This window comes from Lepisosteus oculatus, chromosome 22, assembly GCF_040954835.1.
Source record: "Lepisosteus oculatus isolate fLepOcu1 chromosome 22, fLepOcu1.hap2, whole genome shotgun sequence".
In the NCBI taxonomy this organism is placed as follows: domain Eukaryota; kingdom Metazoa; phylum Chordata; class Actinopteri; order Semionotiformes; family Lepisosteidae; genus Lepisosteus; species Lepisosteus oculatus.
The window spans coordinates 690,589-708,437 of NC_090717.1; the positions used below are offsets into that span (position 1 = coordinate 690,589).

A 17,849-nucleotide genomic window follows, 5' to 3' on the forward strand; every position below is an offset into this window, starting at 1 on the left:
ACTGGAATGCTACAGAACCCTAAACAGACAATACACACTAGCTGAATATTTGATCAAAATAACAAGCAACAAAAAGAAACAGATCCTGATGAAGTACAGGCTCAGTGACCACAGCCTGGCCATAGAAACTGGGCGACACAGGCAGACCTGGCTGCCCAGAGAGGACAGGCTGTGCTCCCACTGCCAGCGGGGAGAAATAGAGACAGAGGTGCACTTCCTACTTCACTGTGACAGATACTCTGGGATTAGAGAAACATTCTTCCCGAAATTCAGAAATCTAATCCCAGAGTTCCCATACCTGCCAGAGTCACAACAGGTCCCAATCCTACTGGGAGAGGGAGGAGGGAACTCAGTTGATCTGGCAGCCCAGTATGTGATCTCCTGTCACAGCCTGAGGAACAGTGAGTCTGTCTCCCAATAATGCTCCAGCCGCCTACAGTTCATGTCAATATTTTATAATATGTCTTTGTTGTAAATGTCTGTAATTTGTCTGTAGATTTTATATTAATGTTATTTTTGTTGTTGTTTTGTTGTTTCATGTGAATTTCTTTGTTTTATTTGCTTTGGCAACACTGATTTTGCCCATCGGTCTGCTAATAAAGCACCTTGAATTTGTGTGTTTCCTACAGAGCACTGACAGAGGGAGAGAGAGAGTGTGTTTCCTACAGAGCACTGACAGAGGGAGAGAGAGAGTGTGTTTCCTACAGAGCACTGACAGAGGGAGAGAGAGAGAGTGTTTCCTACAGAGCACTGACAGAGGGAGAGAGAGAGAGTGTTTCCTACAGAGCACTGACAGAGGGAGAGAGAGAGAGTGTTTCCTACAGAGCACTGACAGAGGGAGAGAGAGAGTGTGTTTCCTACAGAGCACTGACAGAGGGAGAGAGAGAGAGTGTTTCCTACAGAGCACTGACAGAGGGAGAGAGAGAGAGTGTTTCCTACAGAGCACTGACAGAGGGAGAGAGAGAGTGTGTTTCCTACAGAGCACTGACAGAGGGAGAGAGAGAGAGTGTTTCCTACAGAGCACTGACAGAGGGAGAGAGAGTGTGTTTCCTACAGAGCACTGACAGAGGGAGAGAGAGAGTGTGTTTCCTACAGAGCACTGACAGAGGGAGAGAGAGAGTGTGTTTCCTACAGAGCACTGACAGAGGGAGAGAGAGTGTTTGCTACAGAGCACTAAGGATATGACACAGCAGTACTGTAATGGTTCTTGGGTTGAATGCATGATACAGGCTTTGCTGTCTGCTGCTACTGCAAAAGGCTGATACACAGAGCAAGAGCTGTGGAGGAAAGCTGGAAGTGGGAGGCAATCAGTGTAGAACAGGCAGTGCTCTTTCCACCTGTGGGAGCTGGGCTGGGCTGGACCGGGCCGTTGCTGTACCTTAACAACGTGTGCTGGTGCTGCTGTTCCCTGTGCTCCACCGTGCGGTACACCTCCTGCAGGCTGTCGTGATATTCCTGCGGGGAGGGACACAGGCCAGGCTGAGCCAAAGTGTACCACAGGCACAGCAAGTAAACAAAAGGGCATCAAAACAGATAATAAAAAAGCAGAATAACAAATTTAACGAATGTGGAGAACATGACTGTGCTGTATTCCTTCAGGATACACAGGAGTCTGTACACCAGCCTTGGTGCTCAAGACCTGGGAGAATTCTAGTTTGTCTCGTAAGAGATTCTACAGTCTGCAGACATTTGTGAGCAGCTCATGATGTGACCAGAGTCTTTTTCCTGTTAATAAATCATATGCAAGCTGAACTTCAGAGTGTGAGAAAGTGTTTTGTCGTAAGGCAGCCGACACATCAGTAAAAATGTTTCGTGCAGAGAAAAAAAATCGAAAAGGGTTTCTTGGAACGTCGCCTGTAGCGCCTGTGCGCTCTCTTGTGGGCCTCCAGACTCACGACTCGAGACGGGGGATGGGGGGGAGACTGAGAAGGACACGCAGTTTGCTCACGCACACACGAGGCTGACTGCTCTGTGGCTGTAGAGCGCGGACCCAGCGGGAGAGAAGTCTGATCTGTTGAATACTACATGAGGCTCAGCCACCCAGCTGTGCTTCTCCGCTCTCCGCGATTCGTCGGAGAAGCTCACAGTCACTCGGCCTGTGCCAGCTCTCCGGGGTCAGTACGAGGAGGAGGAAATCGCAATGAAGTCTGCGGACCCTGGAACCTCCTACTGTGTCCAGTTATATCGGCACACAGCTGCAGACAGAGATACTGGCCCACACACCGGTAGCAGTACCATTCACTAATCTGCTCGGTGTAATAGCTAATGTTGTCGTTCAAATTCAAGTAACTATAAGTGATACATCTTCCAAGTTCAGTAACACTCGATCAATTCCCTGAAAGAGGCGCCAGTGAAATGTCTGAGATACTGGAGGCTGATGTTTAGTGGATATAGTTCTGCTGAAGTCTGTTCCACACTGCACCACTGCCTTGTTTCAGACACAGTCCCATCACTCAGTGCTGCATGTTCTCTGCAGCTCTGCGTGTACGTGATTGTGTGTGTGTGCGCGCCATACCTTCCACCCTCTCAGCACGTGTGTCAGCAGGCGGCGCTGGTGATGCCCGTCTGCCTCGGCCAGCCTCTCTGCCTTTTCTCTCCTGCGTTGCACAAACTGCAAAAACAAAAAGAGTCACAGCCCAGCCCAGCGGTCACCTCCACACCGAGCAGTGCAGTGAGGTCACAGCCCAGCCTAGCGGTCACCTCCACACCGAGCGGCGCAGTGAGGTCACAGCCCAGCCTAGCGGTCACCTCCACACCGAGCGGCGCAGTGAGGTCACAGCCCAGAGGTCACCTCCACTCTGAGCAGCGCAGTGAGGTCACAGCCCAGAGGTCACCTCCACACTGAGCAGCGCAGTGAGGTCACAGCCCAGAGGTCACCTCCACTCTGAGCAGCGCAGTGAGGTCACAGCCCAGAGGTCACCTCCACACTGAGCAGCGCAGTGAGGTCACAGCCCAGAAGTCACCTCCACACTGAGCAGCGCAGTGAGGTCACAGCCCAGAGGTCACCTCCACTCTGAGCAGCGCAGTGAGGTCACAGCCCAGAGGTCACCTCCACACTGAGCAGCGCAGTGAGGTCACAGCGCAGAGGTCACCTCCACACTGAGCAGCGCAGTGAGGTCACAGGCCAGAGGTCACCTCCACACTGAGCAGCGCAGTGAGGTCACAGCCCAGAAGTCACCTCCACACTGAGCAGCGCAGTGAGGTCACAGCCCAGAAGTCACCTCCACACTGAGCAGCGCAGTGAGGTCACAGGCCAGAGGTCACCTCCACACTGAGCAGTGCAGTGAGGTCACAGCCCAGAAGTCACCTCCACACTGAGCAGCGCAGTGAGGTCACAGCCTAGAGGTCACCTCCACACTGAGCAGCGCAGTGAGGTCACAGCCCAGAAGTCACCTCCACACTGAGCAGCGCAGTGAGGTCACAGCCCAGAGGTCACCTCCACACTGAGCAGCGCAGTGAGGTCACAGCCCAGAGGTCACCTCCACACTGAGCAGCGCAGTGGGGTCACAGCCCAGAGGTCACCTCCACACTGAGCAGCGCAGTGAGGTCACAGCCCAGAAGTCACCTCCACACCGAGCCGCGCAGTGAGGTCACAGACCAGCCCAGCAGCCACCTCCACACTGGGCAGCGCAGAGTAGCCTTCCAGTCAGGGTTAAATTAGGGTTTCTATAAGTGGGTTGTTCTGCACCACACTGGCAGGCTAAGACACAATATCATGATGATGTCACCAAGACAAGCCTGCCCCCTGGTGTCTGCAATCAGTATAACTGATCCTGCCAGAGACATCCCACAGCAGAGTAAGCATGCACTGTGTGAGAAGATTCTACCAGGAGCTCCTCACCTGTCTCCAGTGGCCCCAGGCTCGTTTGACGCAGTGCCGGTACTCGTGTCTCACTGCCAGGACCTCACCTGCCCTCCTAAACGAGAAATTAAAATATATTTTACACACATGAGCTTAGAACAGCGCGCAGTTCTCTTAGTTGCTCCCAGCACCCCCCTCTCTCACAGTGCTCTCAGGACAGCAGCGTTGCTCCTCCAGTCCCTCAGCGCTCGCAGCCCCAGCGTCCGGCGGTGGAGTCTGTCCGCAGCCTCCTCCCCGCGCCTCTCCTCCGCCCTCTCCGCGGCGCGCTGGCGCCACAGGGCCCACGCCCGGCCCAGCGCGGCCCTCTCCGCGTGCAGCACGGCCTGCCGGAGAGACGCGCCGCCATCAGCCTGAGGCACGAGCACGCAGGACGGCAGAGTTTTAGAAACGCTCTGGAAGAGCGACTGAGTTACCATCCTCCCGGACAGCCGCTCCTCCCTGCGCCGGCTCGTTCTGTCCCACCAGGTGTAGAAGACCCAGCCCTGCCTGCACTGCCTGCAGACACACAGGACACTGACCGTCAGCGCAGGCCCGGCGGCCAGCTAGAGGCATCAGCAATGAGACAATCAGCTATTTCTTTAGCAGCAGTGCCGCAGGCTCTCGTGCAGAGAAGTGCTGAGAAGGCAAACGCACACGAGCGATTGCCACGCTACTATTCCTCTGCTGCGGGCACTGCAGACCTGCACGTACGGGCTGCGCGCGAGAGTGCCCGTACCGCAGCTGGCTGGCGGCCAGGGCCCGGCGCTCCCGGCGCTCCCGCTGCTCCGCGGTGAACTCCTGCCAGGTGCGGAGACAGCGCGGCAGGGCCCTGCGGCTGAACAGCTGGTCCGCCCGGCGCTCCTGCTCCTGGGGGAAGACAGAACTGGACTTTCACTGCACCTCCTCCAGGCCCTCATAACAGCCAGTACAGGTCCTGAGATTGTGGTGTGGCAACTGCAGTGTTGCTGACCGCCAAGCCCTACAGCGGGTGGTGAAAACTGCCCAGTCCATCACTGGGGTTGCCCTCCCATCCGTCCAGGACATTTATGACAGTAGTGCTTGAGGAAAGCTCTAAGCATCATCAAAGACCCCACACACCCCAGCTACAGACTGTTTGTCCCTCTGCCATCTGGAAAACGGTACCGGAGCACTCGGGCCCGGACTCCCAGACTCGAGACAGTGTTTACCCCCACACTCTCAAACTATTGAACTCCCAGCCTCTCCCACCTACGATCTGAACCCTCACAGTGCCTTCTCTCTTTATCAAAACTCAAACACACATTGAAATGCTTCTATCTCACATGTCAAGAAGCTCACTCCCCATAATTTTCTATTCTTCATTTCATTCTGTTGATGTATGATTATACATCATGTATGATTATACATAACATTTAACATAACATTACTTTATTAACCCTTTACAATTTCTTGCATTAGGAATTTGTCTTTTCGCAAACCCCAGCTTGCTCTCCATGAGACACACAGACACACAGACAGGGAGAGAAGCTGGGGGTCAGAGCACAGGATCAGCCATTGTACAGCGCCCCTGTAGCAGTTGGGGTTAAGGGCCTTGCTCAGGGACCCAACGGAGTAGGATTTCTCTGCTGGCTGCGGGATACAAACCGGCAACCTTCCAGCCACAGGCACAGATCCTGAGCCACAGAGCCACCGCTCCGCCCCAACAATACAATTGTATTGTTTTTTTTTTGTACTGCTTACCATCTGAGAGCTAGCTAAATAGCATTTCTTTATACCATATACCTGTATATGAGTATAATGACAAACGTAAACTTGAATTGTATAGTATCATACTCCAGCTCCAGCGAACCGGTACTTCACAGTGAATGAATACAGTCGTACTGCACAGTGGCCTCCAGCAGGGGAGCACAAATGTTAGGGGCTGTGAGCTGCGAAGATGCTCAGCGCTGCAGGATGAGGCCTGTTGCCCTGCTCACCTGTCTGCATCTGCAAAGTCTCATGTACTCCTCCCAGCATCTAAGTGCCTTCTTCAGCAACCGGGTCCTGATCACAGAATTAAAAACACACGTTAATGAAGCCTGCGAATCCCAGCAGCATTCATGAAACTAGGGCTGCCACTAACAATGATTTCGAAAACAATCCGTCAACTATATTTATTGATTAATCGATCAATCTAACAACTAATTTCTTCCAAGTAATGCAAGCAGGCACATGAATGTTTTCCATATTAAACTGCGATTTACATACATGCTTATTCATAGACATCGTGAGTACAGCTGCTAGATTATGTTTCTGAATCCGAGGGGGCTGGCTCGACTACGTATCTTGTTAAACAGGCACGAAGAGGCTAAATAATGTCTGTAAAGTATAAAATTATACCAACTGAAAGCACAGGGCAGGGGACAGCAGCTCATATCTCTTGAGGAGAAGACTGGTGGAACAAATATACTATACCTTTGGAGCCGCAATGCGTGAAATAATTCTGTATATATGAAAAGTTAAACATTTCTGTAACAGTTAATTTTGGCACTGCAGACTCTGGTACAGGCTCGTGCTCCATTGCGAAGGCAATGTCTGCACAACAAGCAATCTTTTTTTCTTTAATTACCGCTGTTTGCGTTTGCCTTCATCACATTCAAACATTAAACATTATTTAGCCCTACCTTTTCAGTGCGACTTCTGTTTATCCTTTCTTTGCATTTTCTCTCAGCATTTGATTTCTTATTGCTTGACAATTTCTTGTCACACGTTAAATATAAATGGAGACGAGCAGGGCCGACTATAAACGCGAATAAATCATCTTTAAATTCTTGGCGTCCGTCGCCAATTTTTCTCTTTTTGAAAGGACACCAGCTAACTGTCTTAAACAGTAGGCTACAACAGAGGTGTAACATGCAAATTCTTAAACCAGCAAAAATCATCTGTTCTTCGCTATATTTAAAAATACATCTTCCCGAGTCAGCCTGATCATTTGTTGAATGTGATTGATTTAAAATTTAATCACCAGAGAAAACACTTCAAAATAACTTAATAAAGCTTTAATATGTTTATATAGGATTTTTTTGTTGCTCAATTTTGACAGACCACTAATTTGTATTTTTCTTTTGGACCCACCAGGTGACAGTTAAAGAGCCACAAGTTGTGGACCCCTGGCAAACAGTCGATATAAAAAGTCTACACACCCTTATTGACATTGCAGGTTTTTGTGATGTAAAGCCAGAAATCAAAGCAAATCATGTCAGACAGTTTTCCATCTTTAATATGACCTTGCAACCAACAAAATTCAAGAAAAAAACAAATAGATAATTAATAGGAAAAATAATTTAAATAAAAAAACCTTGGTTGCATACAGTTAGTGTACACACCCTTTTATAATGGGGGCTGTAGCTGTGTTCAGAATTAAGCAATCACATTCAAAATCATGCCCAAAGGTAAGCAGCATACACCTGCCATCAATGAATGTGATTCTGATGAACCCCAAATAAAAATCAGCTGTTCCTGTAGGATTTCCTTGAAACTTTAGTGGTTGCATCCTTCTGGGATAGCCACGGTCCGCAAGGAGCTGAAAAAACATCTACGGGATCTTATTGTTGAAAGGTACCGATCAGGAGAGGGGTATATAAGAATATCAAATTCTGACGTAATAAGGCTAGTAAGTGCAGACTAGTTGATCGTATTTAGCTAGCCTATCTATCGATAAGGTCGAGGGACCTTCCTCAGCAGAATGTGGTGCAGCTGCTGCCATGATTAGCCTACTCAAAATCTGTACAAAGCATCGTAGCATCCCATTAACGGCGAACAATTTGGGGGAGGGGGGCAATTGGTCAATTAAGAAAATACGACTAGATTATTGTTTTTGTGTCGATTAGTCGATTACATCAATTAATCGCGGCAGCACTTCATAAAACCCCTGGATAATGGAGAATAGTGATCAAGAATGGAGAACCAGACCAGACTCCAGCGATCTGATCCACTGCAGCTTTCACTTAAGAAACTACACAGATGGACCGGAAAGTCCATATGTTCAACTTCACCTGGACATCTGCACAAACACAGTCTATATAGCAAAACAAACTCTCAATTTCTCCTGTGATACAAGAGCCCCTGTAAGTGCTGAACCCTAAAATGGGTCAAAGAATGTACTGGGAGCCCGATGTCCAAAGTGGGCAAGTCGGGGCTTGGTCCACCAGTAAGTCTGTATGTGTGTGCCCCACCTGTAGTGTGCCAACGCCCGGAGCGTCAGAGGCAGCAGTCTCCTCTCCTCCTCTTCCTCGCAGCGCCAACGCCAGCGCCTCCAGAACCTGCGCGTCACCTGCGGAGCACAGACAGGCGACAGGTGAGCCCGACGCCAGCGCCCACCTGGGCACACCCACCACACATCTGCTGCGTCGGAGCACTGACCGTGGCGCTGCGGTGCTGTGCGGCCAAGTTCGTCATCACCCGGCGAAGGCAGCTGCGTGCGGCGTTCTCGGACAGCGCCCGCAGCCCAGCTCGCTGTGGGGGGCACAGTGAGGGGTATGGAGAGAGATGGGCAGCAGGGTAAACAGGTGTTTTGCACAATAAGTAGCGCAGACATGTCTCTTTGATTAAGAAGATATCAGCAGGGCAAATGTTCTATCCAGACTGGCACTCTTGTAGCTCTCAGGATGATGAGAATCATAATAATATTCTGCATTGTGGTGATCTTACCAGAAGTTGGCGCCTGTAGTGCTGTTCTGCGGTCCTGTGTCTCTCTGCCTCTTCAGCGCACAGAGCCACATCTTATCGCCAAGTCAAGGGACCGAACAACGCAGGAACGAGCAGCACACTCCTTAGCAAAGAGGGATTGCGGGGGCGTAAACACCGCCAGGTACCAGTCTGTATATAGACCACGGTGAGTGGACTGCCGAGCCCAGACACGACCCCTCACAGTGCCGGGAACTGGGCACAATTCTCCACACCCCACCCTGCTCACTGCTCGCTGCTGTATGACTACAGCTCTGTCAGTACAAGGTCTAAACCAGATGGCTGTTCTGGGCAGCGCATCATTCCTGCAAACATATATTCCATTGATTCCCCCTCAATGAGACCTGGGATCTAAACACAAGGAAACTTAAGAAAATGGATGGACGGAAAACATAAGAAACGGGAAGAGGCCACTCAGTCCAGCTAGCTCTTCTGGCAGCCAGTTGATCCAAATATGTCATACAGACGGATCTTCGAAGATCCAAGGAAGTCGGCTTACAGCAAAAGGGCTGAGTAGCCTGTTCCAGTCACCCACAACCCTTTGTGCAAAGGGCATCCTATCCTCTTTCTCGTCATTTCCACTGGGGGTTCCACTGGAGACCATGAAGCAGCTCATAGGCTTGAAGGACTTATAATACTGCTATGAAGCCTCAGTAGGGCTTATTTCTGACCCGGGAACAGTCGGATACAGCCTCTCCAGCGGGTCAGGGCTCTCCGGGCGATGCCACGCTGCGCCAGGCTGGCGACGCTCTCCTGCCGGTCTCTCTCGCTCCGTCGCCGCTGGCAGGCTTGCCGCCACTCGCACCAGCAGCTCCTGGCCACAGAGAGGCGCCAGGCCCGCACCGCCACACCTGCAACACAGGTCAAGCCGGGTCTGAGCACGCCTGCAGCCCACGCGCCCCTCCAAGACCTGCTGGTAACTACTTTCATGACAAATTAAGACCTGATCAGACAGCTTAAACTAGTCCAGTTAAAGCTTAATTGGCAAACATTACGGGTATTGTAGTAATTGAGAGAGACTATAACAGCTAGTGGGTTGTGAATCTGTGTGGATATTATTTCTGGAGTGTCTCTGCCTGTTGCGCTAACTCTAGCCAGACCCTGCCCTAAACGCAATCAGAAATATTCACCTGTGGCGCATTTCAAAACTATTCGACCTGTCAAAGATGCTGAGGCTGAGTGCCAGGTGTCTCACTCACCGCTGAGTTCCCTCTTGCCCCAGCGGTGCTGACAGTACGCAGCCCAGGCCTGCAGGGCGGCGGTCTGGAGCCGGTGGTGATAGTGCAGCAGCGCCCGGCTCTCTGTCTCCCTCTGCTGCACGGCCTGGAGGTACTGCTCTCTCCACTGCAGCCAAGCCTAGGACACACATTCGGACACATTCGGGCACATTAGGACACTTGTGTTTCCACGCGTCCTGTGCCTGGAAGGCTGGCGTGCCAGCGTTGCTCACCCGGATCTGCAGTGCCTGGGCCCAGTGCTGGAGAGCGCAGGCGTCCATCTCCCACTGACCCTGCCTCCGCTGCATCTGGCACCGCCACTCCGCCCACGCGGCTCTGTGAAGCACACACACACACACACACACACACACACACACACACACACAGATCGACTGGTCAGGCCTGAGCAGCGGCTCGCCTCACAGCGGGCAGAATCCCCCACCCGGAGACCAGGTCTGAACAAGACCTGCGGACCCCCGCACACACGAGCCGCGTTTCGCCACCTAGCTGTGCAGTACTCTGCCTCCCCAGAGCTGCTGCTGCTCGACAGAGCTAACCAGAAGCTCAACGGGCCATTCTCAGCTTTATCGGCCGACGGTTCAAAAGAAACTCCCGGTTCAGAAGTACAGCAGACAGAACCCGCTCAGTCCTGGACAGAGCTGGCAGTTTTGGCGGCGGAACAGCGGCCCAGCAGGCCTTGCAGCTGCCCTGGGAACCGCGCCCTCCTGACCCGACCGACCCCCCCCCAGCTCACCGCAGCGCCGTGTGGTCCCTGAGCCCCTGCGCCCGGGCCTGCATGCCGTGCTTGATCCGGCGCAGCGTCACATACACCTGCCAGCTCTCCCAGGCCCCGCGCAGGCGCCGCCCGCCGTCTGGACAGCAGGGGGGGGAGAGAGAGAGGCGGGTCAACGTCGCCGACACGACAGCAGGCAGCGCCGCGCACATCCACCACACAGCCCCCACTGCAATACACTGCTGTTGTTATTGTTACCATGCCGGGCGGCTTTCTCAAACTGCCTCTTCTCTGCTCTCCGCAGAAGCAGGTACTGCTGCCAGCCTCTGAACACCAGGCTGTACAGGTTCAACCTGGAAGACATCAGACAGAAAACATGTCCATCAGTCAATCCATGAACTCATGCTTCATAAGATCACTCCGATGGCAAGCACCGGCGTCACAACGCCACGGGTCACGAGCAGGGGGAGCTGCTGGGCACCTCCGTCCGCTGCTCCGGGACCAAGCTGCTCACCTGTAGTGACAGTCCGCTCGCACGGAGAGCGTCCACTCCCTCCTCGCCACCCACCACTCCTCCCTCCAGCCGGCGAACGCCCTCTGCACCACGCCGCGGCTGTGCCGGGCCCTGCAGGGGACAGACACAGCAAGCAGAGGGAGGAAGTCAGAGCCCACAGAGCGAAGCGCAGGCTTGGCTTGGGCCCTGCGAGCCGAGGGGGGGGCGCGGGAGTCTGCCGGATGTGCCCTCCTGGCGGGGCACCTGACTCCCGTCGAACGTGCTCTTGAACAGATTTTACTGAGGATGCAAAGAGCAGCCCGTGCAGGCAAGCACACTGCAAGCAGGCTGTATCGGCAGACGAAGCCCACGGTGGCTCAGACTGCAGAGCTCTGGGGGCGCTGTATAATACTGTACCCCTGGGGACACTGGGAGAGCTGGGGGCGCTGGGATACCAATCCCAGAGCTCCCCCGGGGACAGAGGGACGGGCACATGCGCCACACTGCATTGCCCGCTCCTCTGACAGGGAGGGAATTGAGATCAAACACAAAGGTGCAGGAGAAGGAGAAAATGAACCCCCACTCACTTGCCAAGAGCTCACCCACCTCCGGCCAGCCTGGTGGGACAGAAATCCCGGGAGGCAAACAAAGAAAACAAACAAAACAAAATCACGCTGTTGCTCTGCCAGTGCAACTCCTCTAGTGCAACAGTCAGTGCCGGATTTCCCTTTAGTCTCTGCAGGCACAGTGCCGAGGGCCTACGAAATCTTTAGGGCCTACGAAGGAGGGAAACACCAGTGACTCACGAAAAACGAGCTGAAACAACACGCTTGCGATCGACTCTAGGAGCTCCAAATCAATAATCCTACACTCTCTAGCGGCTGTTCTAGAAACTCGATCCATCAACCAGGTGGTTTAGCATGAGAATAGTTCAAACTGCATCATGGCCATCGATGGATTTCAGTTGGCGTTTACCCCTGTATTTGCACATTTCGGCGTGAAAGTGCCCAGGGCCTACGAGCACCAGAATCCGTCCAGTCACACAATGCATCTGGGTCCTCACTCCTGCTCAGAGGCCGGGCTGAGCCCAACAGCCCAGGCACTGCTGGTTCTTGGCCCGCTGAGAGCAGGATGGGGCTCGAGCCAGCCAGGGCATCACCCCATGTGGAGCAGGAGCACCAGTGACTGGCCTCATCCTGGTGATTCCAAAGAGAATCGGAACCAAAATAATAATAATAATTGCTTACACTTATATAGCGCTTTACAGGTAATGGGGATCCCCTCCACCACCACCAATGTGCAGCCCCACCTGGATGATGTGACGGCAGCCATAGTGCGCCAGAACGCTCACCACATACCAGCTCTCAGTGGGGAGGAGAGCAGAGTAATGAAGCCAGTTCAGAGATGGGGATTATTAGGAAGCCATGATTGGTAAGGGCCAATGGGAAATTTGGCCAGGACGCCGGGGTTATACCCCTACTCTTTTCGAGAAACGCCCTGGGATTTTTAATGACTAAAGAGAGTCAGGACCTTGGTTTTATGTCTCATCTGAAGGACGGCGCCTGTTTACAGTATAGTATCCCCGTCACTATACTGGGGCACTAGGACCCAAGTGGACCGCAGGTTGAGCGCCCCCTGCTGGCCCCACTAACACCTCTTCCAGCAGCAACCTTAGTTTTTCCCCAGGAGGTCTCCCATCCAGGTACTGGCTAGATTAAAACCTGCTGAGCTTTATTGGGCTGCCAGTTGTGAGCTGCAGAGTAATATGGCTGCTGGACAGTTACATAGCTACCGATTCCTAATAGTGGAGAAAAGGCATGATGCTGTACATTCTTGTGGAGGGTGGGGTGCAGTCCCACCCTGTGCGCTCAGCGTGTGTGGGATCCCGGGGGAGTGAGAACTGTACCTGGCTCTCGAGGGCCGGACTCGGCCGAACGTCCTGGAGATCCACAGGTACAGGAACTTCCTTGCGAGATGTCTGTGAGACAGGAGACAGGAGGCATCAACAGTCCGGATCAGGGCTGCTTCTGAGTCTTAACACACGCAGTCTTAACCCGAGACGCAGCTCTGGAGGAGTGAGTTCACATGCATTATGAACAGCAGGTCTGTCTTGAGCACAGAAAGGCTCAGAGGAAGGATATGACTATTTAGGGGTGTAACCCCGGCGTCCTGGCCCCATTTCCGCCTGGCCTTTACCAGTCATGGCCTCCTAATAACCCCCATCTATGAACTGGCTTCATCACTCTGCTCTCCTCCCCACTGATAGCTGATGTGTGGGGAGCGTTCTGGCGCACTATGGCTGCCGTCGCATCATCCAGGTGGGGCTGCACATTGGTGGTGGTGGAGGGGATCCCCATTACCTGTAAAGCGCTTTGAGTGGAGTGTCCAGAAAAGCGCAATATAAGTGTAAGCAATTATTATTATTATTATTTACAACCCAACAAATTAAGCCAGCGCAGGACAATACCTTGGACCGTAATGGGGCTTACTCCAATGCTATTTAAAACATGAGGGCTAGTGTTACCTTTTAATTTAATACAGAGAAGTAATAATAACGGGCGCACCTGATCCTGAGCTCCTTCAGCCGGCCTCCCCTGTTCCAGGTGTACCCCACTCTGTACTGGACCCTGCGGGCCCCCGGGGGCCGGGCACTGCCAAGCACGCCGCCAGTCAGAGGGCACCGCTGAGCCCGGGCTGCCTGGACGCCACTGAAACAACACAGACCAGAGGGGCGCAGAGGAACACATCAGTGCCTCCCGTGCAGCCCTGCTAGGACTCTCGAGGAGATACACAGGCTCAACAGCACAAAAAGAAGCCAGCAGCCATATCACCCTGCTACTCACAACTGGCAGCCCCACTGAAGCCCAGCAGGGTGAGCCTGGCCAGTACCTGGAGGGGAGACTCCTGGGAAAGCTAAGGCTGCTGCTGAAAGAGGTGTTAGTGGGGCCAGCAGGGGGCGCTCACCCTGTGGTCTGTGAGGATCCTATTGCCCCAGTATAGTGATGGGGGCTCTATACTGTAAGAAGACACCGTCCTTCAGGTGAGACATAAAAAGCGAGGTCCTGACTCTCTGTGGTCATTAAAAATCTCACGGCGTTTCTCGAAAAGAGTAGGGGTGTAACCCCGGTATCCTGGCCCCATTTCCGCCTGGCCTTTACCAGTCATGGCCTCCTAATCATCCCCATCTCTGAACTGGCTTCATCACTCTGCTCTCCTCCCCACTGAGAGCTGGTGTGTGGGGAGCATTCTGGCGCACTATGGCTGCCGTCGCATCATCCAGGTGGGGCTGCACACTGGTGGTGGTGGAGGGGATCCCCATTACCTGTAAAGCGCTTTGAGTGGAGTGTCCAGAAAAGAGCTATAGAAGTGTAAGCAATTATTAATAATAATAATAATAATAATAACAATATGAAGAACCCCACCACTCTGGTCCATCAGTCGTTGACTCCAGAAGGAGCAACACTACTCAAACCACAGCAGGGACCCAGGCTGTATCTGAGAGCGCGACCGAGCGAGAGCTTCACCTGCCCCGGCCTCTCTCCGAGCGGACCCTCCTGGGCTCGGACCCCAGCCGCGGCGGGCCCCCCTGCATCTTCGCGGTCGGCACGGCGCGGCAGCCGAAGGCGGGGGCTCCTAGACGAAACTGATTCGCGCACAGGACAGCTGAGGCAGGGAGAGGGGAGAGGGGAGAGAGGAGAGAGGAGAGAGGAGAGAGGAGAGAGGAGAGAGGAGAGAGGAGAGAGGAGAGAGGAGAGAGGAGAGAGGAGAGAGGACTCAGTCTGTGTTGCATTTGAAATGGCCTGCTCTGCTCCTGACATCCAGACATCAGTCCAGCTGCAGCCTGGTTCAAGTCTTTCTGATTACACAGACAGCAATATAAGAAACAACTGAAAGGAGAAGAAAAACAATGAACTAACGTTTGAATGAACTAACCTCTCTCTAGGGGCGGAGCGGTGGCTCTGTGTCTAAGGATCTGCGCCTGTGGCTGGAAGGTTGCTGGTTCGTATCCTGCGACTGACAGAGGAATCCTTCTCTTTTCAGCAGGGAATAAACCTGTACTTGAGCCCTTGCAGCCTACACATGCTGACACAGCTCCCTACTTGAACTTCTGAAACCTGCTGCCAAATTTCTCATCCTTTTTTAAGAACACAGCCTACAGATTAGGGGTATTGCTTACATTCTCTGTTCAGTCATGAGCGTGACTCAGGCAGGCTCCTCTGACTGCTGCAGGAGCCCGTCACCTCGTCAGTGAGGCCACGACAGAGCTGATCTCCCCCGCTGTGAGCAACAGGCCTGAAGAAAGGCCACACAAAGGAACCTTATCCAGAGAGAGGCCTCGGTCTCATCGGGGACTTGGAGGCTGGATTGAGTCACCTCAGACAGACTCATCAGGAGGGAGTCAGGGCCTCTTCAGTGAGGACCAGAGGTCAAGGGTCGCTGACCATGACGGTGTCGGAGAGTGTGGCACCGAGGGGCCGGACGACACACTGACTGTGGTGCACAACGGCCCAAAACTTATTCCACGTTGAAAGGAGAAGAGACGCAACGTTTCGGCCGTGGCGACACCTGAAGAAGGCTCCACAGCCGAAACGTTGTGCCTCTTTTTCCCTCCCCCGCGGGGAATAAACCTTTACCTGTTCCCTTGCAGCCTGAGCGTGCTGACACGGCCCCCCGCTCGAACTCAGTCAGCGGAGAGTCTGAGCGTGAGGGTCAGGGCAGAAGAGTCCAGCCACTACAGACCGACAGACGTCAACCCCCCTGACCAGTGATTTCACCTGCGCCAGCTCTGTTCAAGACAATTTCAGTGTGCCTGCTAGAAAACGATGACGTCACTCTCCTCAGATTAGCTTGGTGCGAGATCACACCCCTGTCCAGGAGACCCGGAGTCACGGCTCCCTGTCCTGATGGACGGGGGGCCGAGTGTGGGGGCCGGGCCAGGAGAGTCCAGTCGCTACAGGGCCACACTGCTAGGGCCTGAGGACAGCCTGACCGCAGGGCACCACCCTGATCGGGGCCGGGACACGAGGTGACCGCCAGCCGGACAGCACCTGTCCTCACCCAGCTCGTGAGAGACGAGGAGGGGGCAGCCGGCTGCACTGGGGGCGCCCAGTGGGGCGAGCTGGGCTGACCGGTGTTCGGGCTCCAGGGGACAGCGGGACAGAAACCCGCAGAGCTGCTCCTCTGTCTCTGCCCTGCGGCGGCTGGTGACCACACTCCCTGACCAGTCCAGCTGAATCGCCCTCAACGACACGGTCAGCATCACGAGTGTCCCCGCGTCAGCTCTGCGGCGTCAAACGGAAGGGCTGCACCCAAGCCGTTTCTCTGAAGGAACTTTATGTTTTAGTCAGAAGTGATGAGCTTCTGTTTGGACAGTCCAGTGCCTGGAGAGCAGGTGGCACTGTACTGTGCACCCTCTGAAAGCAGCGCTGTCCCACTCTGGGAGGAATACGGGCTAGAGCAACGGCCAAGCGTCTTGTCACTTCTGCCGGCTCTGCGTGGTGAAGGAAGCCGAGGCCAGAGGGGGTGTGCGAGACGACTGCAGCCGCCTGCAGAGCGCGGGCAGCGGCCGGACCGCGGAGCTCACCTCGCCTGGCGTCTGAGCGAACCGGCCGAACCCCCCTGCCCGCCGGGCTCGGCGACGGACACGAACCTCTCGAATCCACTCGACTGTGTAGCGGTTTCCCCTCCGCGGTTCCGCTGCTCTCAGCGCGTCTGTGTCTCTGAGCGCCTCCTGTCCCGCCGGCCCGCTCGCTGGCGGCGCCGCGCTCCCACAATGCACCGGCTGCCCCGGTTGCCATGGCACCCCGACGCCGAGCAGCTGCGTGTCTGGCTCGCTGGCGCCCCCTAGTGCACGGAGGGGGCGTGCGCGACCGCTCTCCCTTCAATATCGGCAGCCCACCACCCAAACAAGCGCTTTCTTGTTCAGTAAAACGTGCACAGCGCTAGCAAGGCTCTTTTCCTGATGTCCTGTAAACTGGGGTTCGAATTCAGCGCGCAGGGCTTTCGTTCCTGTTGAATTTCTGGACGAGCAGGACAGTACCGGTGGAATGAAATGACTGCATTTTTGCGGCCTTTATTTATTCGTGTTGACCAACTACCTTATTCTTTAAGCATCCCTTATGTGCTGGCTGTAAACAAAACTGACTTCGGTCTTGGGTGCATAGTTCACCCCGGGCAGGGATTTCTCTGCGTCTTGGACACACTACAAACTCACAGGCAGGGGCGATACAAATATACTATATATATATATTACACATCTTTACCGTACAGAGTACGCCTATAAACTAGGTAAATTGTTCAGCATTCAGAATGCCCATTCAGAGTTCTGCTCTCCCTCTGCCATTCGTGGACAGCAATAGTTTTCACTGCAGCCTTTTTCTAATCTGTTACCGGTCAGGGAATATCAGTGGAATTGTTTTGCTTAACATAAACAGGTACGTCAAAAGAATATGCAGTAAACTCTAAGCACTTCAAAGTTTAAAACTGCAGAGTGTATCAGACCGAATCAAATCACTTGACAATGGTATTAAGAGAAGATGCGGTATAAGATTTGTTTTTTTTAAACACTTGATGACGTGAAACACATTCTCCTTCCTTTAACGTCTTGCCCACGCCCCCCACACGTCGCGCGCAGCTCGCCAGTCTCAGCCTCGGGCTCGCGGCGCTCCTGCGCTGTGATTGGCCAGGGAGCAGCTTAGGCGCCCTCGCCGTTCGCCTGCGGGGTCCTACAAATGGCGACCTTAAAAAATCCTCCGTCCCCTCGTTAGCAAAACCAAGCAGCGAAGGAGGTGGAGTATTTTGCAAGTCTGCGCTGGAGAGAGGCTTCAGCTTCAACATCTGAGCGAGATTGTAGCCGACAGT

At 53.7% G+C, this 17,849-nt stretch overlaps 1 protein-coding gene across 6 annotated transcripts in view; it reads right to left on the reverse strand.

The window, feature by feature from the left end:
* The window catches only part of sfi1 (SFI1 centrin binding protein), a 38,093-nt gene extending 20,448 nt beyond the window's left edge, over positions 1-17,645 (reverse strand). For 3 of the 6 annotated variants that reach the window (XM_069182035.1, XM_069182034.1, XM_069182033.1), the window contains exons 1-21: positions 16,573-17,645; positions 14,922-15,002; positions 14,513-14,651; positions 13,553-13,696; positions 12,895-12,966; positions 11,010-11,120; positions 10,754-10,848; positions 10,517-10,634; positions 9,996-10,098; positions 9,745-9,901; positions 9,235-9,396; positions 8,510-8,580; positions 8,222-8,314; positions 8,035-8,132; positions 5,797-5,863; positions 4,578-4,708; positions 4,276-4,357; positions 4,007-4,185; positions 3,842-3,917; positions 2,516-2,611; positions 1,379-1,455 (exon numbers count right to left, since the gene is read on the reverse strand). In XM_069182035.1, coding sequence (XP_069038136.1) covers positions 1,379-1,455; positions 2,516-2,611; positions 3,842-3,917; positions 4,007-4,185; positions 4,276-4,357; positions 4,578-4,708; positions 5,797-5,863; positions 8,035-8,132; positions 8,222-8,314; positions 8,510-8,580; positions 9,235-9,396; positions 9,745-9,901; positions 9,996-10,098; positions 10,517-10,634; positions 10,754-10,848; positions 11,010-11,120; positions 12,895-12,966; positions 13,553-13,696; positions 14,513-14,651; positions 14,922-15,002; positions 16,573-16,786 — 2,366 coding nt within the window. In that variant the 5' untranslated portion in view covers positions 16,787-17,645. The remainder of the gene's footprint in view (positions 1-1,378; positions 1,456-2,515; positions 2,612-3,841; positions 3,918-4,006; positions 4,186-4,275; positions 4,358-4,577; positions 4,709-5,796; positions 5,864-8,034; positions 8,133-8,221; positions 8,315-8,509; positions 8,581-9,234; positions 9,397-9,744; positions 9,902-9,995; positions 10,099-10,516; positions 10,635-10,753; positions 10,849-11,009; positions 11,121-12,894; positions 12,967-13,552; positions 13,697-14,512; positions 14,652-14,921; positions 15,003-16,572) is intronic. The other 3 variants (XM_069182038.1, XM_069182036.1, XM_069182037.1) reach the window with 3 other exon arrangements.
* Positions 17,646-17,849: the final 204 nt, after the last annotated feature.